The sequence below is a fragment of the Argopecten irradians genome, chromosome 2, assembly GCF_041381155.1.
Source record: "Argopecten irradians isolate NY chromosome 2, Ai_NY, whole genome shotgun sequence".
Lineage (NCBI taxonomy): Eukaryota > Metazoa > Mollusca > Bivalvia > Pectinida > Pectinidae > Argopecten > Argopecten irradians.
Window position 1 is genome coordinate 69,045,186 of NC_091135.1, and position 25,809 is coordinate 69,070,994.

General features: G+C 36.0%; 2 protein-coding genes across 2 annotated transcripts in view; both read right to left on the reverse strand.

Annotated features, from left to right (window-relative positions):
• LOC138316326 (oxidative stress-induced growth inhibitor 1-like) overlaps nt 1-11,109 on the reverse strand; it is a 28,379-nt gene extending 17,270 nt beyond the window's left edge. Inside the window, exons 1-2 of the mRNA XM_069257997.1 lie at nt 10,972-11,109; nt 4,182-4,384 (exon numbers count right to left, since the gene is read on the reverse strand). Coding sequence (XP_069114098.1) covers nt 4,182-4,245 — 64 coding nt within the window. The 5' untranslated portion in view covers nt 4,246-4,384; nt 10,972-11,109. The remainder of the gene's footprint in view (nt 1-4,181; nt 4,385-10,971) is intronic.
• Nucleotides 11,110-22,596: 11,487 nt separating this feature from the next.
• On the reverse strand, nt 22,597-24,870 carry LOC138316812 (mucin-3A-like). The gene has a single exon (XM_069258469.1). The coding sequence runs from the start codon at nt 24,868-24,870 to the stop codon at nt 22,597-22,599; it is 2,274 nt and encodes a 757-aa protein (XP_069114570.1).
• Between the last annotated feature and the right edge of the window lie 939 nt (nt 24,871-25,809).

Sequence of the window (25,809 nt, forward strand, 5' to 3'; positions counted from 1 at the left end):
CTGTAAACGTTTACCGCTCTCAAAATATTACCATATATTTATATTGTTGTTTCAAACACTTCAATAAATATTAGAGATATCTATTACAAGTATTGTAAAGCTACAATTGTAGGATTCCATTTCATTCATATTTCGAAACACCCAAACGTACATTGTGTATGTAAGGCCTACTCTCGCCGATTCACAGTAGATAACGTACAGGACTTGTCTGTCCCCAGAGGCGAACAAAAATGCATTATCGTGCTAGGTCGTTTTGGTTAAACTTATGCAACTCAAAGACTGATGTTGTCCTAACATATCTTATCCATTTGCGTACAACCAAAGATGTTAAAAATACAAATAGGATGTAGATCTACATGTTGTAGCGAACAACACAGACTCACCGACACACAACATGTAAACATTGCGACGTCATCGGAATGTGCAAAACTGTACATTGTACAACAGTGTTTATTTATCATACGCACGGAAGCATTGCTCAAAGAGGTACGGTAGTAACATAAACAATGAAGCTTTTCTACATTTGTATTTACACACGTACATGTATATGTGTTAAAACCTATTTTATACATGTACATGTTCATCGAACCTAGGTTCGGTACTGAAAACACCAAAAGGTTCTGATTTGGACCATCATAAATTCATCCGCACGGCTCCAAATTGCGCGTGACATACTCAATCTATCGAGAAATAAAGTTGAGTAGCCTTTGGTTGAAATCAACGGGGGTTATACTATCAATTCACCACTGACTGTAAATATTCATAATTATTGCTGATAAATATTATTTTAAAGATAAATTTTTGTTGGTATTAATAAAGATGCAAATAAGGTAAGCAGTTCATAAGGCGATCATAAAGTGTCCCCAAGATGGGGACCAGACATAACCACCATTACAGGCCCCCTCCCGTTCCATGGTGACAGATATATACAAAACACTTACCTATAACTATAACATCAGTGTAAGGCCCCCTCCCGTTCCATGGTGACAGATATATACAAAACACTTACCTATAACTATAACATCAGTGTAAGGCCCCCTCCCGTTCCATGGTGACAGATATATACAAAACACTTACCTATAACTATAACATCAGTGTAAGGCCCCCTCCCGTTCCATGGTGACAGATATATACAAAACACTTACCTATAACTATAACATCAGTGTAAGGCCCCCTCCCGTTCCATGGTGACAGATATATACAAAACACTTACCTATAACTATAACATCAGTGTATTCTGTACCACCACTACAGGCCCCCTCCCGTTCCATGGTGACAGATATATACAAAACACTTACCTATAACTATAACATCAGTGTAAGGCCCCCTCCCGTTCCATGGTGACAGATATATACAAAACACTTACCTATAACTATAACATCAGTGTAAGGCCCCCTCCCGTTCCATGGTGACAGATATATACAAAACACTTACCTATAACTATAACATCAGTGTAAGGCCCCCTCCCGTTCCATGGTGACAGATATATACAAAACACTTACCTATAACTATAACATCAGTGTATTCTGTACCACCACTACAGGCCCCCTCCCGTTCCATGGTGACAGATATATACAAAACACTTACCTATAACTATAACATCAGTGTATTCTGTACCACCACTACAGGCCCCCTCCCGTTCCATGGTGACAGATATATACAAAACACATCAGTGTAAGGCCCCCTCCCGTTCCATGGTGACAGATATATACAAAACACTTACCTATAACTATAACATCAGTGTAAGGCCCCCTCCCGTTCCATGGTGACAGATATATACAAAACACTTACCTATAACTATAACATCAGTGTATTCTGTACCACCACTACAGGCCCCCTCCCGTTCCATGGTGACAGATATATACAAAACACTTACCTATAACTATAACATCAGTGTATTCTGTACCACCACTACAGGCCCCCGCCCGTTCCATGGTGACAGATATATACAAAACACTTACCTATAACTATAACATTAGTGTATTATGTACCACCACTATAGGCCCCCTCCCGTTCCATGGTGACAGATATATACAAAACACTTACCTATAACTATAACATCAGTGTATTCTGTACCACCACTATAGGCCCCCCCTCCCGTTCCATGGTGACAGATATATACAAAACACTTACCTATAACTATAACATCAGTGTATTCTGTACCACCACTACAGGCCCCCTCCCGTTCCATGGTGACAGATATATACAAAACACTTACCTATAACTATAACATCAGTGTATTCTGTACCACCACTATAGGCCCCCTCCCGTTCCATGGTGACAGATATATACAAAACACTTACCTATAACTATAACATCAGTGTATTCTGTACCACCACTATAGGCCCCCTCCCGTTCCATGGTGACAGATATATACAAAACACTTACCTATAACTATAACATCAGTGTAAGGCCCCCTCCCGTTCCATGGTGACAGATATATACAAAACACTTACCTATAACTATAACATCAGTGTAAGGCCCCCTCCCGTTCCATGGTGACAGATATATACAAAACACTTACCTATAACTATAACATCAGTGTAAGGCCCCCTCCCGTTCCATGGTGACAGATATATACAAAACACTTACCTATAACTATAACATCAGTGTAAGGCCCCCTCCCGTTCCATGGTGACAGATATATACAAAACACTTACCTATAACTATAACATCAGTGTAAGGCCCCCTCCCGTTCCATGGTGACAGATATATACAAAACACTTACCTATAACTATAACATCAGTGTAAGGCCCCCTCCCGTTCCATGGTGACAGATATATACAAAACACTTACCTATAACTATAACATCAGTGTATTCTGTACCACCACTACAGGCCCCCTCCCGTTCCATGGTGACAGATATATACAAAACACTTACCTATAACTATAACATCAGTGTATTCTGTACCACCACTACAGGCCCCCTCCCGTTCCATGGTGACAGATATATACAAAACACATCAGTGTAAGGCCCCCTCCCGTTCCATGGTGACAGATATATACAAAACACTTACCTATAACTATAACATCAGTGTAAGGCCCCCTCCCGTTCCATGGTGACAGATATATACAAAACACTTACCTATAACTATAACATCAGTGTATTCTGTACCACCACTACAGGCCCCCTCCCGTTCCATGGTGACAGATATATACAAAACACTTACCTATAAATATAACATCAGTGTATTCTGTACCACCACTACAGGCCCCCGCCCGTTCCATGGTGACAGATATATACAAAACACTTACCTATAACTATAACATTAGTGTATTCTGTACCACCACTATAGGCCCCCTCCTGTTCCATGGTGACAGATATATACAAAACACTTACCTATAACTATAACATCAGTGTATTCTGTACCACCACTATAGGCCCCCTCCCGTTCCATGGTGACAGATATATACAAAACACTTACCTATAACTATAACATCAGTGTATTCTGTACCACCACTACAGGCCCCCTCCCGTTCCATGGTGACAGATATATACAAAACACTTACCTATAACTATAACATCAGTGTATTCTGTACCACCACTATAGGCCCCCTCCCGTTCCATGTTGACAGATATATACAAAACACTTACCTATAACTATAACATCAGTGTATTCTGTACCACCACTACAGGCCCCCTCCCGTTCCATGGTGACAGATATATACAAAACACTTACCTATAACTATAACATCAGTGTATTCTGTACCACCACTATAGGCCCCCTCCCGTTCCATGGTGACAGATATATACAAAACACTTACCTATAACTATAACATCAGTGTATTCTGTACCACCACTACAGGCCCCCTCCCGTTCCATGGTGACAGATATATACAAAACACTTACCTATAACTATAACATCAGTGTATTCTGTACCACCACTATAGGCCCCCTCCCGTTCCATGGTGACAGATATATACAAAACACTTACCTATAACTATAACATCAGTGTATTCTGTACCACCACTATAGGCCCCCTCCCGTTCCATGGTGACAGATATATACAAAACACTTACCTATAACTATAACATCAGTGTGTACCAGCATTCTGTACCACCACTATAGGCCCCCTCCCGTTCCATGGTGACAGATATATACAAAACACTTACCTATAACTATAACATCAGTGTAAGGCCCCCTCCCGTTCCATGGTGACAGATATATACAAAACACTTACCTATAACTATAACATCAGTGTATTCTGTACCATTAGCATGACATGATGTGGAGGACATCTTCATAAGGCACTTGATATATAATGGTCAAACGGAACCTCAGCTTTTCAGAGTTGCTGGCCCTGACATGTGACCCTTGACCCCCCTTTAGTGGCTATATATAGCCAATGTAGTTGGTTTAGGAGTAGCTCAACACCATGGTGTCCTGTAAAATATACAAAAACATACTGGTTACCATGGCAATATGATAATCTTCAATCTTTTAGTGAATAACAATTCTTTCAGCCAAGAGATGAACTTATTAAATAATAACTTGTTTCGATAAAGCCCTCCCTTTACTGTTAGTAAGACACCAATTGACCATATGCATGAGCAGCACGTCAACCTTGAAGTGTGTGTACCCAATACACTGCCTTGTAAATGCTGATGTGGAATTTTGATCCAATGACTAGTAATAAATATGTGAAACAGCTGTTGATCAGTTATATTCATATGTACTTAAGACTGTTACGATTAATGTCTACTATATAATGTCAGTAAAAAGGGACATCATCTTGTCTTCAAATAACACTAGCTCACACGCAAAGAAATAATTTCAACATTTTGTGGACAATTCTATAAATGTATTCCATTTACCAATTCTAAATTTTGTCATTTTCAGAGTAATATATTACATATTGATATTATATACAAATAAAAGCAATTAAAGCATTACTTTAAATAAACCATATACTTTTTTTTTTTTTTTTTTTTTGTATTCCTTAATTCATTCTATTTGATTTATAAAATATGTTTTTGCCCAATAACATAAAAATAATTTTCTTAATAGATACATCAGTAGACAGTTTCATCTTAATGATGATCTAATATCATACCTGTCAATGTTCTAATTTACAAAGGATAACTTACCACTTTGACCGTAGACAAGGTGTGTCCGCACACCCGAAAACCCAGACAGAAAAGGAACTCTTAATCCAGAATTATTACTTCTAAACTATGATGCAATTTTATAAATAGCTCTGGTCATTTACAGTCCAGCAACCAAGCTCATGATTTTACACTGACCATGACATTTAAAATCTGCCATTTGACCCTGAACTATTGTTAAGTGCACAGCAACTTTCTTGTCAACTTAATCTCATAAAACAAAATTTAGTTAGTTATTTATACACGATAATATGATTGTACCTTACTCAGAAAAGTGCACACAAATCATTTGTGTTTTCTAGTTTTCATGTATTACATTTTTATCTAATCGAACAGTCTGTTTACAAAGTTGTTACATTTATATCTAATCAAACAGTCTGTTTACAAAGTTGTATGTTAAGCCGACTAGTCTTTGAGTGGTCAAGTTTTTATCTGATGGCAAACTTCCAGATTAATGGCTGAACTTGACATGAAGAAAATACATTGTATAAATAATAACTACCACCCCCACGATCTCCAACACATGGTATTACAAAAGCTTGATAAAACCCATATATAGGTAAGATCTCACTTAATTGGTGTTGGTACCTATGAATGACCAAGTCACCAGGGCATTTAAAACCCACACAGCCCATTGAAAAAACCTAAAGTGGGTTAGTCAGTGAAAAACTAGGATCACATTCATCACTGTTCGCACACGTATATATTGTCAATAAATGGTTAAACAGTAAAGGATAGTAACTCAAATATTTGTCAATCATGATCAGTTTTCACCTCCCGATGGCTCGGTAAAAATAATTATAATTACTGGGTCAAGATTTTATGTGATGATCAGATCATGACACATCGGGAATGTAGCTACTGACCTGGGTTCAAATAAAAACTTAACCTTATATGACCTATATATCTAATGTTGTCAAGCATTTAAGCATTAGTCTCAACATCTTTTGAGTTCATGAAGTCACAGCCAAAAAAATAACGAGACAAAAATTCTTCATCAGCGTGACGCATCTATGAAAAAGAATGTCCATCTCATTTTTGTTTAAGACTTCATTAACCCAAAAGATATTGAGAATAATTACTTATAATTTGATTTGAATACCTCAGTTATGCGGTCATCATCATCAGGCAATGATTTTCATGCTTTTACTTATATACATGTAATTTTACAATAAAACAAGTCGAATTGTGGCTCATTGATATCTCCTAGCCAATGATTCTGTTTGACCAATGACTGAGTCGCTTTTAAAATTTCCCACAAAAATATTCATGTATGCAGACAGTGCTCGACTTAAGATTCCTTAATACTATTGGGGAAGCAAAAATGACCTCAAAATTTCAAACAAATAGTGTAAAAGCTCAGATGAGTTTAGCACATAAAATCAAATTATTACCTGATTGATCGTCTTTGTCATTCTATAGAAAGATGATTTGTAATGTACAGTAGATTTTTATATACTTGTTCTTCCTATACATGTTCAGCCTGGCATCACAACAAGTAAATTAATAAACACTGGTTTAAATATATTTTGCAAAAGATATTTAAATTTACAGGTTATTATTACAAATCTGAGACTTTTAAACCGCATTCCATAAATGGCTGAAAGTGTGGTATGTAGATAATTTAATTGGGGATAAATATATAGCCAAGGTCTGAATCGACTTTCTAAAAACCAAAGGTTTTTTTATCTTTGCTTTGAAAAGTGTAAAATCATTGTGAAATAATGATATTATCTGAGTTTTAATTTGCTGTATTGTGACTCATTGTGTGTCAGCAACACAAGAACTCACATGACAGAGTAGGGTTTAAATAATTTAGAATTTAAATATTACTGAAGCTGTAAAACAACTCAACTTTAGAATCGAACAAATTCACAGGTTAACATCTATTTATATATATGTTGTACAATAATTACAGGGAATAAGACATTTCAATGCAAAATTCTGTCAAATCATACGTAAAAAAAAATAAAATGTTTCTTCAGTTCTCAAATTCCAAGCATGATAAAGCTAAATAAAAGCATTGTATGTTATCCTGTCTTTCATTCTATCTTGAAATGTCCAGAGATGTTTTCTCACCATTTCATGCATAGCAAAGCTGTTTGCATGATTTTGCAAAAATGAAATTCAGCTAAAAATTATTCTGGAATGTCATGTCATGGATGAATTCATCCAGGATTAAAAAAAGGCCAGAATTTTTTCCGCCCAATTCTCTTTGGTACGTTATAGCTAACACCTGTATGCTATTATAGCCTGTATTATCATGGCCTTGATGGTGGTAAAAATGGTGTAAAACCGATGTCTGTTATAGGATCAGCAGAGTATCACTTTATAATGTAATGTCATCATGATGTTGCAGAAATCTACCCCAAGTCTACCTGGTTATAATTAGCATTACATACCTTATTCAAGTTGTTACAAGTAAACTTATCCTGGAGTGCAACATATATATAAAATTCCATTGATTTAATTGTTTTCTACCATAGACCATTATGTGTAATACTTTACCATCATGATGGATTGAGTTAATCGTTTTCTACCATAGACCATTATGTGTAATACTTAACGATGATGATTGATTGAGTTAATCGTTTTCTACCATAGACCATTATGTGTGTAATACTTTACGATGATGATTGATTGTTTTCTACCATAGACCATTATATGTAATACTGTACGATGATGATTGATTGAGTTAAAAGTTTTCTACCATAGACCATTATGTGTGTAATACTTTACGATGATGATTGATTGTTTTCTACCATAGACCATTATGTGTAATACTTTACAATGATGATTGATTGAGTTAAAAGTTTTCTACAATAGACCATTATGTGTAATACTTTACAATGATGATTGATTGAGTTAATCGTTTTCTACCATAGACCATTATGTGTAATACTTTACAATGATGATTGATTGAGTTAATCGTTTTCTACCATAGACCATTATGTGTAATACTTTACGATGATGATTGATTGTTTTCTACCATAGACCATTATGTGTAATACTTTACGATGATGATTGATTGTTTTCTACCATAGACCATTATGTGTAATACTTTACGATGATGATTGATTGAGTTAATCGTTTTCTACCATAGATCATTATGTGTAATACTTTACAATAATGATTGATTGAGTTAATCGTTTTCTACCATAGACCATTATGTGTAATACTTTACGATGATGATTGATTGTTTTCTACCATAGACCATTATGTGTAATACTTTACAATAATGATTGATTGAGTTAATCGTTTTCTACCATAGACCATTATGTGTAATACTTTACCATCATGATGGATTGAGTTAATCGTTTTCTACCATAGACCATTATGTGTAATACTTTACGATGATGATTGATTGAGTTAATCGTTTTCTACCATAGACCATTATGTGTAATACTTAACGATGATGATTGATTGAGTTAATCGTTTTCTACCATAGACCATTATGTGTAATACTTTACGATGATGATTGATTGTTTTCTACCATAGACCATTTTGTGTAATACTTTACGATGATGATTGATTGAGTTAATCGTTTTCTACCTTAGACCATTATGTGTAATACTTACGATGATGATTGATGAATGAATACTGGACATACGGTATGAACTTCAAAATAATTTTAATAAAATTGAAAAGATAACTTTTTTTCAGCTACAGTTAGTTTGCTTCATGACAAAGCATTTTAAGGCAGACTTTACCAATCAATTCAGTTATTCATTGATACAGTATTTCATGAAAACTTTTTATTTTTTGGAGCATATATTTTTTTGGGGTAAAAGAAACTTGTTGAGATGGAATGTAGATACTGTCCTTTACTGAGTATATTAATTTGTAGGATATATATCTCTATAATCTGCTTGTGTTTCCAGAGTTCCAAATTGTCAAACCCTATCTACCTATAGTATATGAGCATTTTTCTTCAAACTATGGACTGGGTACTGTTTCTAGATTATTATAGACCTTAGAAATAAATTTAAAAATGCAAATTGTATGTGCACTTGAATTTTATACATTTTTATACTGTGTCAATCTAATGGAAATTCAATGATCATTATCTACTCTGTATGAACAAAGTTTCATACAAAGAAATTTGGCATCTCTGAATTTATTTCAGAAGAGTTTACAGAGTAGATAATGAACATCAAATCTTAATAAATTGGATGCTATATGACAATGGTTCTATTGACAATTTATTTAAATTTAAATTTACGGCAAGACACAAGCATTTACACAACAAATTTCCCTCACAAGTACCACGCTCTTGGAATTAGTTTTTGCTGGCTGCCTGTACTCAATAAATGATGAAACAATTCTTTCTAATAAAAATGTGTGTAATGATTTGATTACTAACAGTGTATTATGGTACTCTAGCTAACAGACCGAAGCCAGGTAGACCAGGTAGTAGGTAGATAAATATGGTATGTACTATGTAAATGGATGATAGTAACCCCTGGAGTATCGAGGATGATGCCATAGAAATAATACTTAAAGAAATTCATTATTTAAGCTAATAAATATTCTAAACCATTTTTTGACTTTACAGTATAAAATATGATTCTTTATATTATTACTTAACAGTACACAAACTTTCCGGAGCAAAACATAAACAAAAGGTTTCTACCTTTCCAGAGCAAAACATAAGGTTTCATAACAAGTTTGGCGCCCACCAAATAATGATCTACGTCTGACAATGGAGAGAGGGATCTTTTCTCTGCTTTTAAAACTTTGACTACATATTACATATGAAATTTCAGAAAGATTCCTGCGCAACTTTCTGAGATACATAGCAGTAAAAAACTTCAAGTATCAAAATCCAAGATGGCTATATGTTGGCCATCTTATTGACCGATTGGTCTCAAAATGCAAAATGCACAACTAGGCTCATAGATGAACCTACAAATAAAAATATTTGAGATAGATCACTTTAGTAATTCCTGAGAAATAGCTATAACAAATTTCAACTATCACATTCCAAGATGGCGACCTGTCGGCCATCTTGAAAACCGATCAGTCCCAAAATGCAATATGCACTGTGAGCCACAACTCGGGTCTTATGGGAACCTGCACGTGAAATTTGAGACAGATACCTTCAGTAAGTTTAGTACTTTCTGAGAAATAATGGTAACAAACTTCAATTGATTATATAGTCAGATATCTTATTCATATAATGTGCATACCGTAAATTGCAGAATTTTAGTCTTGATACCAAGATATCTTCATTGCTTGTCTTAATTAAGATATATTTGTTAGATATATTTTGTATATTAACCACACACAATCCACTGCCATCCAGGTCAACAAGGCCAATATTTTAGACAAAGCACCATGACCATAAATATTGATTGTCTGCCCCTAATCATTTACTACGAATAGGCTACATGGAAGTTGCAACCGTTTAAAATAACAATGCTGGTTAAAATAATCTTTGTCTGCATTTTGTCATAAGACATAGACCTATTAGGCCTATGCCTACTTGTATTTGTACGCTTACATAAGTACTCGCACGTGACGGCAACAAAACTGCACTGATGAAAGTTCTTGAAGCAGCTGGGGGCTCAACGGGGAGGGAGTGTTCTGGTTTCTCACCTCGACTGTTTATATTTCTCACTTGCTCTATCTTACATACAATACAAATTAGATCCGATTCCAGGAAGTCTTAATTAATTTTAGATGAAAGCATACGGTAGTAACATACATTAATATAAGTCTCGTGAGGAAAGCTTCGAGTTCAAAACCTTTACACACGTGAACCCGGCATGTCACGCTCAAATGCTCACGCATGTAAATTGACGGAACAGCGATGTTTCTGGAAATATAGTATATAAGTTAAATTAAAATATGTTTTAAACCTACCCTAGAAGCGATGTCCATACAGTTAGGATATCTCTCCGTCAGGTGTGTAGAGAAACCGGCAAACAACATAGCGGTTTTCTCGTAGTACCTCTGTTTATCTCGCGGGCGATCGTATGGATTTTAAGTAGGTTATGAAATCCTCAATTCTGATTGGTTCACAGGGACACGGCGGTGCGCTCGTACGAAGGAATGTCCATTTGTTCGAGTGCATCATCTTAGGTCTATTAATAAACATTAACGTTTTATGTGACGTAAACTTCAACTTTGTGAAATTGTGTGCGCATTTGCAACTAAAATGACATTTCAACTTATATTAGCCCCAATTTGATGACGATTAATAAAACCCAAACCGACGACACGTGTGACTTATGATTAGGCCGAGATTCAGCAGGTTAATTTCATATAAGACGACATCGTCCTCTTGAAGTAGTTTCATACAAACACAGGTAATTAACAATTTACACATAAAACAAAAAACCCGGAAGCACACCATAACATGCATGATATGCGACGTATCAAGGCATGGAGTAGGTTTTGAAAAAAAAAAAATATTTTTAAAGCATTTAATCACACGAAAGTAAAAATATTGCACACATGTCAGAATAATGATGGCGTATTTCAAATTTAAAATAGTACCGGCATTATGGGCATCCCATCGACTTCTTGCTCACTTCTTCCTTGCTTGTAAACAAAGTTACGTTGACCAGGGAATAAAAATATAATTTCGAACGCTAAATAACTTTAAATAAGGTCGCACTATACATTCGTCTATAGTTCAGTTGTTCATCATCCGTCCTGTTTTGGTCGTACCGTTAAATACCCTTGATATAAGGTTGTAAATTATACATAAGTTTTTTGCTACTACTGAACATGAACGAATCCGGGAGAGGCTGTCATTAGATGTCCATAGCTGAGTTCGGCTTTAAACAATTAGCACCTAACACACACTATAGATATCTACATACTAGTAGATCAAGCATAGGTCGCTATTTGATATGGCGGTCTCGGCGTATCAATGTATATTTGATTTATTATTATAATAAATTATTATTTAGAAGAAACCAGAAGTATTGTGATTCATTGACAGCGCAATATTTAAAGCTATAATATTCAGTGTAGATTGGCGTATACACATTTGTTATAATTTAATTAATGTAGCTTTCTTAATTTCAAAAGGTGAATACATGTACATGATTATAGTGATAATAAAAGAACTCGTATACGTAGGTAAAGTTAATTAATAATTATTCGTACCCGGACATACACTTATTACTTCTGAATCATCTTAATATCCAAAACGGAATCTTCAGGCTAAGTTTCACTAGTTCTAGCCAAATGGAACAGGGGGAGAACTCTCTCTTTTTCTTTTTTTTTCTTCCACTTTCTCTCGATGTCTTTCCCTTCTTACCCTCTCTCGTTTTGTCTTTTTTCCCTTTCCCCCTCTCGTTTTATGTATTTCTCTCTACTTTTTGTATTTTCTCTCCACCCCCTCTCTCTTACTACGGTGCTCTTTACTCTCACTCCCCTCCTCTCTATCTCGATTCTCCTCTCTTTCTCTCTATCTCTGTCTGAAACAATTCCTGTTAGAAACAATGAGACTTGTTATTGTTAAAGATATATAAAAGATACACATAAGCTATATACCATTGTCGCATTGGGACCATATATTCATAGAGAATGACCTTAGTCCTGAGTGCTAAGGAAAAAAAGTTCTAGCCAAATGGTTGGCATTTCTTAGGACTACGTGTGATGGTTTGATATGTATAATTGGGGATAATTTGATATTTGACACTTATCACATTATTCTATTCAAGATACAATCCGTGTTGTCTTTGTCTTGTAAATATGGATGAACATGTTCAAGTCTAATTTCGTCCTGCAACATGACCATGTTAAAGACTCATTTATTTGCTTCCTTATTACACAAATTTTACCATCATTAGTGAACACCAAGGACGTATATGAGATTATAAATCCTTGGTGAACACGGAGAGAATGTAAGGTGTGGTTTTGTTTCCAAAGTGTTCATATTAATATATATATAAATCATATATATAAATACTTTATAGAAATCCGTTCTTAATGACAAAGAAGATAATCACATTTGTATAGAACACGGATCTGGGTCAGTGACGTGTATATTACATTTCTTACGGTCGATGTGCGCTCTGTAATGACGAATAACTCACCGACTTATTTACATTTTGTATACCCAATCTTTAACGGGTGAATTTGTAGACTGTACTTTGAATGCATTCATAACTTAGCATACTTAAAATGCCAAAATTACGATATTGTGTATTAAACTACTAAAGAGGTGACTATATAGGCTGTACTATAAATACTTACCCGAGTAATTAAATAATCAAGGGGTGAATAATTAGACTGCATTAAAAACTTGCAGACAGACTAAGGATACAATCGAATACACACAAGGCCTTCTAGTTACTCAAGTTGATACTTGGTATACTGAACACATTTGTACCATCAAATTTAGAAATAGTCGGACGTATATGTGTTCTTAATGAAAATGTTGTCAATGCCTGCTGGTGAATCCGATCAATAGACAACTGACTAATATAAGTTCGTGTGTCCGATAAGAGAGAATAAATGCATACATTATTAATGATGACGGGAACCTTTACTGATAGCGTCATTACGTAATATGCTCTTGATAAAAACACTTTCAATTCGACTTTCTTTTGAAAACTAACCATATACTTTCTGTTCAGGTACCGGTGTAGAAATCTAGCGCGAAGAATGTCTAAAACTGCAATGAAACTGCAATCGAGAAAAAGGTTCTAACAGTTATACATCTTGGAATGTTCTTAAAATTTCCTTTCTATATCCGTCATCGTAAACCTGAAAAGGATCGTTATGGAATTAGAGAAGCATTGTTGTGAAAAACATAATAGATACACTATCAAAGGTAAAAGTAAATTGAAATTCAATAATTTATTATTAGTTTAACGTCCTGATACAGCCAGTACCATGTAAGGACGTGCCAGGTTTGTTGGTGAAGGAAATATGGAGTACCCGGAAAAAAAACCACCAGCCAGCGGTCAGTACCTGGCAACTGCCCCACATTAGAACGAATATACGTACCCGGCCTACTATACCTTTCGGCCGGGTACGAATTGGTCCCTGTGTGTCGTAGTGGAGCACTGCCTCCGAAAATCACTCGGGCACAGTTTTCTATACTTTTTTGTCGGTTTTCGATTATCTTATGCGTATACATGCATTTATATATTATTTTTGTCCAAACCAAACATAACTACCATTCTTTATATCTACCGTACCGTTCACAAGACGTTAAATTCACAATTTGTGGACTTGCCGTATAAATTCCCTTCAGAAAGACCTTCATATGTATTTTGTAAAAAAAAATAATGCCTCAATGAGAATTTGATATTTTATGTGGTTCAGTTATATTGCCGAGTAGTTAAGCAATATCAAACAAGTACGATATAATGCAAACAGACGTTTTATAATGGTTTGCATAATCATTACTTTGCTCCATTAGCAGTAATAGGCACCAATTGTAGCTCTAAAGACGACATCATTTTCTGTCCAAAAGTCTTTTGAGCTACAATATTGCAGCTACCCCACATGGGATTCGAACTCGTGACGCAGAGGTGAAGGGTTTGTGATATGTCGAGACATCTTAACCACTCTGCCACCGCGGCCCAAAATTCAATATGTAAAACCACAAACGATGGAAATTAAAGGAGAGGAAGCCAGGAAACAAACTCACCAACAATGTTTGTATTCTATATTTCGCTGAAGAGAATGAAGAAAGTAAGCTAGTAAGCTAGCAATGTCTATGATATGAACTTTCATGTAACCGAGACCAGTGAGTTCACTGTTCTGAATCTCCGGGTGGATGGTCTAGGACATCACAAAAAGGCCAGAGACATTTAACCTCGACAAGGATAGAAAAAATGTTAAAGTGGGCAGTTTTGATACTAAGGAATCGTTTAAATCTTTTGAAGTGATTCAACGCACACATATAAAATGAATGTCAAAGAAAGCCCTTTCTTCGCATATCGCTTCAAATCATTGCGCAGCAAGTCACCGATAAGTCACATTCTAATTCATAGAGTACAGTTGTATTTGATAATTTATAGACCTTCGTCAGATTTTAAAACTGAAATGCTTAAATATTGAGACTCTAAACAGCTCTCACACAGTTTTGGAAAGCTGACATCAGCATATACGTATTTGTTAATATTCTTAACATAATAGTACTCTATATCGGGGTTTCATCAGTTCTCTTTATTGTTAAAGACGACCAGATCAAATGTCCTATAAGTGAATGCGGCGGGTCATTGACCGTGAACGAACAACGTCATCACACTTTTAACGCGACGATCTTGACAGGTTTAAATAACAACTTTTTAGAAAAAAAATTCTTCGCTAGATACATGTACATCATGGTTTCTCAATAGGACATGATAGATATGTTACTATCACGTGAGTTAGATACAATACCCAAACAGTGCATCTGCCTGTACTGTCCTTTTCCAGTATACAAATTCTGCTTCGAAAAACCAAATAAAGACACATTCAGAAGCATCCTTAGAGGTTAAAGCTATTTATTTCGCTATTTATCATTTGGATTATAATTGGTGAAAGACCAACAAACATTGCCCCACACATTCGATAGACCACTGTCAGGTATAGACTGGCCACCAGACCCTAAGTTGTTGATAAGACTTTCTCAGAAGAGTTTTGCAAGATTATCTCCCCCTAGTTTTAAACTTAGGAATCAGACATGTAGAAGAGACAAAAATAACCAAGCCAAATTTTAGTGATTTTTTTTTTGCTGGTGGCCAGTCTTTGTCCGGTATAACAATATACACCAGTATCCCACACAGCATTCCTTCATCTTGACTCTGGTGATTTTCCAAAGATAACCGGAAACAACAAAACCGACCGTTGAAAACAATTTAACAAAGTGATAATGACACGAATGGCATTTTTTTAAAAGAACTTTTTTGATAAACATTTAGATAGATTAATTGCCGTTTTATATTGTTATTTTAAATGTTATATGGATGAACTACATACATAATTCTATAATAATCAATGCTGTCCATCTTTAGCTAATCAAAAATTAACTTTTCATAAATGTATAACTATTTACTTGTAAGGTTATAAGTTGAGTAAACATTGAAATCTTTTTAGAATTTCGAAATAACTAGATAACACATGAATACCAACATATCCTTTTAACCGTGTCCAACATTTGATGTGACACGAGACCTCCATATGTACTTGACGTTAACCCGGCAACTTAATGGTCCACCAGTCAAGTTCATCGAGTTCAACATATTTTTTACGATACTTTAAGTATAAAATAATTTTAAAATCTCTCGCTCTCTCTTTCTTAGTTGACATGTGAAATATACAGTGATGACCTTGACCTTGTACGATTATCTTATATATTTGATAACATTGATTATGATATTAAAATATAAGAGTTATTGACCTTGATATTGAAATACATATGGTGAGGACATTTTTGAGATGCGGATAGAGTGAAGTGTTAGTGTGCAAAGCTGTAACTGTAGTGATGCTGTTTATTGGGTGTGATAGTGGTAATCAAACATAATTTGCTACTGTTGGATATGATGATTATTGAATGACGTTGTATATTGAGTGCGTATATGTATGATGATGATGATTGAGTGAATGAAGATTATGATGATGATAATGATGAAGATGATGAATGATTTGTGTGCTGATGTCTAATGTAACTTTTACATATTGAAAATTTCTGAAAAATAAAAAAAGAATGAAAATTAAAAAAAAAAAAAAAAAAACAATTTTAAAATACTCTTACATCTTTATGTCATAGATAAAGGATGAATCAGGCGATCAGCTTTATTTTCACATATTGCAATTAGGGAATTGAAAACATCAGAAACCGAAACTCAAACTCAAAATCTAATAATTATCATGTTTATGCAATAAAGCATGGGTACTCCTTAGATACAAACTAAGTAGTATTAAGTGTCAAACAAGAGCGAGCGTTTTCTGCTCCATCGATGATACTTGCCAGAGTACATTGAATATAAATGAAACAGTATTTTGAACGGAAATACATAAAAAAAAAGCATCAAGAGAACCTGGTGTTTCGGGAGAATAAACGTTACTCTATTCATCGAAGACACCGCCTGTTGTAATATCTACGTTAAAGTTGTATTTCTGATAATTTTCACTGTAACGATATATTGCTTAAACATTTGATATTTGAACATGCACATGTAACTTATTGATTAATCTCCCAAAAAGAATATGTAGGCCTATAAGAGCGCCGAAATCTAGGGATCATATATTCCTGGTTTTGAATACAGCGCCTTCAAACACCGCCACATTCCGAATCGTACCACGTGACTTATGTCCACACGTCCTGCACGTGGTGATCCAGGTAACTAGCGTAAGCGCACATGTGTTTATTTACGTTTTCCTTCTGGCTAATATGAGCAAATCGTGCTGGTATATGTCCACAGAGCGAGTATTTGAAACATCTAACTCACACTTGCCGTAATTCAATATTGTGTGTATCAAATATTGTAATGTGCATGCATTATTTTCTTTGTAAATCCGGTCTGCTGAGGTCGACCACATGTTTTGTTTATGAAAAAAATTGTTGACATTTGGTTTCACATCTCTCGTGTTACTTCGAGAATGTCGCGACGATGTTCGGAAGAGTTCGGAATGATTCGGCATCTTTCGAGCTTATTTTTGACGTGTACACGTTAAAAAGATTTTTTACTTCTATAATTAAAAATACTTCCAGTGCTGCAACTTTATAAAAAGTGGTAAAAGTAGAAAGTTTAAACCTCGGACAGACGGGGAAAAGTGTGTATAACACTTAAACAGTTTTCACTATGACAAAAAGAGCGAAAGTGATAGACCATACAACTTTAAAACTCAGGGTTGAAACACAAGTTCAAATGGGATTCATATCCGACAAAAGAACCACAAGGCATACATATGCAATATGATATATAACAAAATGGAATGCAAGATATTGGAGAGAGAGAAAACATATTGATTCATAAACATAAAGACATACATTTTGACTGAACATGTGAGTGTATTGGTCATTTTGACTGAACATGTGAGTGTATTGGTCATTTTGATCCCTCAATTATACATTTTCAATGGTCTAGCAAATCGATTGTGAAAAAGACCAAACTACTGTCAATATTTTATCTAATAATAACATCGAACACGATTTCAGACATATCTGTCTGTGTAGGCTTGAGCTCCCCAGTACTTCTGAAGAACGTTAAATACAACAGTCAAACGTGTTCTCTCTCATGTTTATCAAATCTATTAGTCGGTACCAGAAAGAATGCAGACGTTCCAGAACCTCACCCTACTTCAGTGCCACTATACATGTTGTGATTACGTGTTAATAAATGTTAGTTCGGAACCGGTCAAGGTAAAACATTAATAACATTTACAAACATTAAGGAGAAATGGGCATATGATTCCAAACAAAGTGACAATCCCGTAGAAAGATACTATATACACTTAAGACATATTTAAATACTGTTAGTGTGGTCAGCTTTGCGGGGAGTAAATTTCTCAATTTCTGTAAAGGACTACGGCAAATCCTAGATGAAACAATTGTCTGATCTGGTCTCCGTATATTTTATTGGATACAATGATACTTTTGACTTGTTTAGAATACCAGTTATAAAAATGGAAATGTATAAAAAAAAAAAGGAAAGATAAAAACAATTCACATAGATTGTATGGTGACGCTTTAAAACGCACTATTAGAACCAGGTAGTACCGTCCTCTTCTTCCTCGCTCACAGCCGCATTACAAATACAACAAAATTCATTTACAGGTACTAGTGCTGAAATGTGTTTAACGAACAATCCATAAATTGTTGTGCAATTCATTTATTTCCATGTAACAAGAGTTTGACAAATTAGTCCCTACCCATGTATACAGATGTGTCCAGATACCAGGGCCGTTTTCGTTTATTCGGAATAACCGGTTCGACCGTTTGTAAAAGTCATTATTTCAAGTATATATCCTGACGGACCTGCAGTTTACGATACAGGTATGTGAGGACTTTTTCAAAACTCACATGAAAACAATATAAAATCACCAGGTCCGTCTGCAATTCATAAATGAACAACTACGTCCAGCCAGTCAAACCGCATGAGCTGTAATAGCTAATTGATGTATTCATCAGTTGTACATTACTTATATAACTTACACATACGATACATTATTACATTTATCACACAAAAATACTTTTTATTTATGTTTAAGTAAAAATGAAATCTATTTTTGGTTATGTATATTTTCTATATTCAAAAATCTATAATAATTATGTAAGGGACTCTGTTCCATGCATGATTTGATATCTTTTTATGATAGTCGGTAAACTTACATGTTTAAGTTTTGAAATATACATGAATCGCCAAAGGAGGAAAACGCCATTTCAACATGTGCATCAAATAACACATGCTATATAAGGTCACTGATGCAAAACAGATGACGATATAGCATGGTCATTACTTACACAAGCATTGTGATATAATCAAAAAGGTACAAATATAAGGTATATGTAAAATGCATCGTAAACATAGAGTGATGACGTTCAAACAAATGTGTAAACAGCGTGTACAAATGAAGCGTAATGTATAGTAAGAGGAGTGGAAGGAATTACACAACCATTGTGATGTATATAGGGGAGGGGGAAGGAATTGATTAAACGTTTACACAGACAACAATAAAGAACTGGAAAATGATCAAACGACAAATTCAAAACTTGAAATAGTTGGAAGTCATGACAAAATTTTATGTGGAATATCTAAAGTCCATTATGTGTTCACCAAACTTTGCTAAGATCTACATTAACATCCCTTATGAAACGTACTTCATTTTTTTTAAATGAGGATAATTACTGAATTATTTATTAATAAAGAATTCTTAAAATTGAAAGGACTGATTCCCATACATAAGATTACCTCGTGTGGTAACCAAAACAAGCGTGCCATGAGCTAGGGTAGTTTCGAGTTGACGGCAATACGACTGTTTTAACGTTTGACACTCATTTTTTCCACATATGTATTGACAGTGGCTCATTACATGTTTATTATGCTTCATAATCAAGAAATGCCGAGTGTAAATAGTGAGATGCATACATGGGGCACCAAAGTGGGACATTTTAACGTACACGTGTGTGACATGATAACTAACGTTACATGTAACTAATAACTTGAATATAGTTCGGCGTTAGTTAGCAGCTACTATTTTCTCCAGCTGAAAATCATCCTTACTACTCCAGGGATTCCGATTACGTACTTACACGTAGACATCGTTAGTGATCGGAACCCCTGGGATATCGAGGATGGCTGAAAACTTGCTCACAAATTCACAGCTTATATTCCTATAAACAATAGTTCTACACACTTAAAAAGACGATATATCCATGATATATACGAACAGAAATGCACTTGTAATACACTCAGAACATAACTGCAGTACCTAGGCAATCGTATAATGAAGTAACCATGAATTCTATATAAACAGGGAATTGGCATGAATATCCAGCCAACAGTCAATATTTAAATATGTATATACATAAAGTGTCCTTGTGTACGTACATGTATCTGGTACAATTAAAATAATGTATTGCGGCTGTTTAAAAATGTTTATTATAATTATTTCCCGCTTTCCTGTATATTTCAGCTCATTAGCTTCTTTACCACCTTTTATTTTTCATTTTTTAATTATATACATTTTGTATCTGGGTTTCACATGTCCATTCATAAAAATCAAAGATGTAGTCATTTTACAGGTATGTAGCGTTCAATGTATACATGTACTGGTTAAATCATTAATCACTGTCATTTGTGCCGGATTAATAAGCTTGAGTGTGTTTAATATCAAATTGGAGACTGCAATTTACGTCTAAAGTAAATATATTCTTGCGACGGTTCACCTCATTATCACACTTCATTTCACACTAAGCTAGATAATTATCAATCATTCCAAACCGTATCTGAATATTTTCAATAAAGGCTATGCTTGATAATACATACGGTATTATATAATTATAATTCATTTTTGCTTGTTACGAGCATTTTCATTGGCTTAAAAATTTACTTTATCAGCCCATAAAGGAAAAAATGGCGTCGCCGTTTGTAACGTCGCTTCTTATTGGCAGAGATGACGGCGTAATAATTTCATAGACAAAAGAGTCCAAAGATGAATTTTAAATGTTGAAGAGATTATCTTTAGTAAATTGAATTATAAGGATTAATTTGAATAGATTTTTTATGTTATGGAGATATAACACAAAAATCTGAGTGTACTCTCATCATAAACCGCTTCGCGGTTTATTTAGAGTACACTCAGATTTTTGTGTTATATCTCCATAACATAAAAAAATTATTCAAGTTAATCCTTAAATATTTTTTAAAATTAAAAATTAAGACAATGTCTATCGTTTTATCTTTACAACAAACTTCTTATAGAGCGAATGAAATGTCCATGGTCCTCGGAGTTCGTTATAAACAAGCTTTGCTGTATATGCTTTTAAAGCCTTGTGGTTGAAATTTACCGACTAAGTGAAGAGCACAAGAACTTGGACCTCTGAAAAGAAGACTAAAAGATAAGATTTTGCCGTTGTCTATTGCATGACTATCCTAACTAGTGTTCTATAACTTCACCCCGTTTCTTTGCCAATGGCTACACTTTGTAGCCAGGTATTGGTATCTCTCTGTATCCAACAACTAACAAGTCAATATATAGCACGGTACGGAGACCCATCAGCACACAACTAATGTAGCACAAGAGGTGGATTCCGGCTTTGTTCTTCCTTCTCATAAAGCAGTGTAGTAATTCGCCTTCCTAAGGTTTTGCCCCAATTGCTGAAGTTGCTAATTAATTTGTCGATCATCTGAAGCTGCATTTCGTTTCAGTATCGCGATTTTCCTTTTCCAAATAGTTCTCTCCTAGGATGAGAATATTTCACCGTGATATGTGTAAGCAGAGTTAATATAAAGGTTATGTCTATAAATACGTTTGTATGTTGTTTACCGTATGACTTTGGCCCATAAATGAAATAACGAGATATGCATGTATAAGCATCTTAAAATGCGCCGAACAAGTTTGAGCTGATATCAAAAATATAAAAAAGATCACTTTCCTGGGTGATTATTCGATGATATGTTTTTAGATTTTACTTTCACGTAAGTTTGTTTGTACCTGAAGAGCTTATCAGGACGGTTTACGCTGAGCTACGCGTTATCTTAAGATAAAGAACACTCCATAGGCCATGTTAAGTTGATTTAACTAATTTAAGCTGTGGCCAGGGTCACCGTCGAGCAACTAGACTTATCATAAGTTTTGATGAAGCCAAATGACAAATCTTTGACAGCCACACATCCATGTTACTGTATTTATCTTTTCAATGGCTACTGAGAACTTTACTGATCGATATGTTTGGCGCATAGCATCAATGTCATGTCTTAGAAGAAAAAAAAACCCACTCGTGTCCGTCTCATTTCAGAGCTTTTGATCACAGTTAAAACAATTTTTTTATTCTAATGTTATTCAATGCTCTACGAGTATCAGGAAATTTCAAAACCCGATATGACTGGATATAACTGGACTTAACCTGTGAGTAAGGATGGTCTGTAGTGTCGTCAGGATGGTCTGTAGTGTCGTCAGGATGGTTTGTAGTGTCGTCAGGACGGTCTGTAGTGTCGTCAGAACGGTCTTTAGTGTTGTCAGGATGGTCTTTAGTGTCGTCAGGACGGTCTGTAGTGTCGTCAGAACGGTCTTTAGTGTTGTCAGGATGGTCTTTAGTGTCGTCAGAACGGTCTTTAGTGTTGTCAGGATGGTCTTTAGTGTTGTCAGGACGGTCTGTAGTGTCGTCAGGATGGTCTGTAGTGTCGTCAGAACGGTCTTTAGTGTTGTCAGGATGGTCTTTAGTGTCGTCAGAACGGTCTTTAGTGTTGTCAGGACGGTCTGTAGGGTTGTCAGGATGGTCTGTAGTGTTGTCAGGACGGTCTGTAGTGTCGTCAGAACGGTATGTAGTGTGGTCATGACAGTCTGTAGTGTCGTCAGAACGGTCTGTAGTGTCGTCAGGATGGTCTCTAATATCATCAGGATGGTCTGTAGTGTCGTCAGAACGGTCTTTAGTGTTGTCAGGAGGGTATGTAGTGTTGTCAGGATGGTCTGTAGTGTCGTCAGGACGGTCTGTAGTGTTGTCAGGAGGGTATGTAGTGTTGTCAGGAGGGTATGTAGTGTTGTCAGGAGGGTATGTAGTGTTGTCAGGAGGGTATGTAGTGTTGTCAGGATGGTCTGTAGTGTTGTCAGGATGGTCTGTGGTGTCGTCAGAACGGTCTTTAGTGTTGTCAGGAGGGTATGTAGTGTTGTCAGGATGGTCTGTAGTGTTGTCAGGATGGTCTGTAGTGTTGTCAGGAGGGTATGTAGTGTTGTCAGGAGGGTATGTAGTGTTGTCAGGAGGGTATGTAGTGTCGTCAGGACGGTCTGTAGTGTTGTCAGGATGGTCAGTGGTGTCGTCAGGAGGGTATGTAGTGTTGTCAGGACGGTCTGTAGTGTCGTCAAGATGGTCTGTAGTGTTATCAGGGTGGTCTGTATTGTCGTCAGGATGGTCTGTAGTGTTGTCAGGATGGTCTGTAGTGTCGTCAGGATGGTCTGTAGTGTCGTCAGGATGGTCTGTAGTGTTGTCAGGAGGGTATGTAGTGTCGTCAGGATGGTCTGTAGTGTTGTCAGGAGGGTCTGTAGTGTTGTCAGGATGGTCTGTAGTGTCGTCAGGAGGGTATGCAGTGTTGTCAGGATGGTCTGTGGTGTTGTCAGGATGGTCTGTAGTGTCGTCAGGAGGGTATGTAGTGTCGTCAGGATGGTATGTAGTGTTGTCAGGACGGTCTGTAGTGTTGTCAGGATGGTCTGTAGTGTTGTCAGGAGGGTATGTAGTGTTGTCAGGAGGGTATGTAGTGCTGTCAGGAGGGTATGTAGTGTTGTCAGGATGGTCTGTAGTGTTGTCAGGACGGTCTGTAGTGTTGTCAGGATGGTCTTTAGTGTCGTCAGGAGGGTATGTAGTGTCGTCAGGATGGTATGTAGTGTTGTCAGGACGGTCTGTAGTGTTGTCAGGATGGTCTGTAGTGTTGTCAGGAGGGTATGTAGTGTTGTCAGGAGGGTATGTAGTGCTGTCAGGAGGGTATGTAGTGTTGTCAGGATGGTCTGTAGTGTTGTCAGGACGGTCTGTAGTGTTGTCAGGATGGTCTGTAGTGTCGTCAGGAGGGTATGTAGCGTTGTCAGGATGGTCTGTAGTGTCGTCAGGGTGGTCTGTAGTGTTGTCAGGGTGGTCTGTAGTGTTGTCAGGATGGTCTGTAGTGTTGTCAGGATGGTCTGTAGTGTTGTCAGGATGGTCTGTAGTGTTGTCTGGATGGTCTGTAGTGTCGTCAGGAGGGTATGTAGGGTTGTCAGGATGGTTTGTAGTGTTGTCAGGATGGTCTGTAGTGTTGTCAGGATGGTCTGTAGTGTTGTCAGGATGGTCTGTAGTGTTGTCAGGATGGTCTGTAGTGTTGTCAGGATGGTCTGTAGTGTCGTCAGGAGGGTATGTAGTGTTGTCAGGATGGTCTGTAGCGTTGTCAGGATGGTCGGTAGTGTTGTCAGGATGGTCTGTGGTGTTGTCAGGATGGTCTGTAGTGTTGTCAGGATGGTCTGTAGTGTCGTCAGGATGGTCTGTAGAGTTGTCAGGATGGTCTGTAGTGTTGTCAGGATGGTCTGTAGTGTTGTCAGGATGGTCTGTAGTGTTGTCAGGATGGTCTGTAGTGTCGTCAGGACGGTCGGTAGTGTCGTCAGGATGGTCTGTAGCGTTGTCATGATGGTCTGTAGTGTTGTCAGGATGGTCTGTAGAGTTGTCAGGATGGTCTGTGGTGTCGTCAGGATGGTCTTTAGGCCACACCAATTTGAAAAATAGTTCTTCGGAATTTTTTGGAAAAAACGTGGGGCGAGAGGTTGGGTTTTTATTTTTTATTTTTTTTTTTTCATTTTCCCCAAAAAATGGGGCGAGCGGTTTCAAAAAATGAGAATATGATGTATACAAACATTAACACAAGGCTAAATCCATTATATTTGTGTTTTATTTACATGGGAGTTGTAGCATTTTATGTTTTGGGAGTCAAAAGAAAAGATATAAATAACATCATTAGCCTCTGTGCTATTGACTTGTCTGAAAGACTGATTGTTGTATGAACAATGTTCATGTGCAAAGATTTAAAGAGAACAAGGTAAAAACCAATATAATGATAAATTCAACATTTATTAACAACAATAATGCCGGAGTGTCATGCCTTGGCATTGACAAATAAAAAAAAAGACAAACAAAATATTAATTATCAAATTCAAATATATTTATACTATAAATCAACAGTGTTTTTATTTCTCGTCCAGGTGGAACGCTAATCAAAACACTATACGAGAATCATAAATATCGTTGATCTACAATATTGGGAACCTGTAAAATTTTGCCTCACCCAATAGAACAAAAGGTTAGCATATGCGTACATGAAAATACTTTTTTTCATGTAAATTTACATTGAAAAAAAAAAGAATTTTTAAGTATGCAAATGTAATAATTGGAATGTTTTAGACTCACACAAAATCAAATGTAAATATATCAAATATTAAAAATCAAAGTATAGATATAATCTTGACTAGTCATGCAAAACTATAGAAGCATTCAATATCATCATATTAATCTCAATTGCATTAATTCTGATATTAGTTTCGATCTGTGACCTTGCTTTCATCTTTGACAAC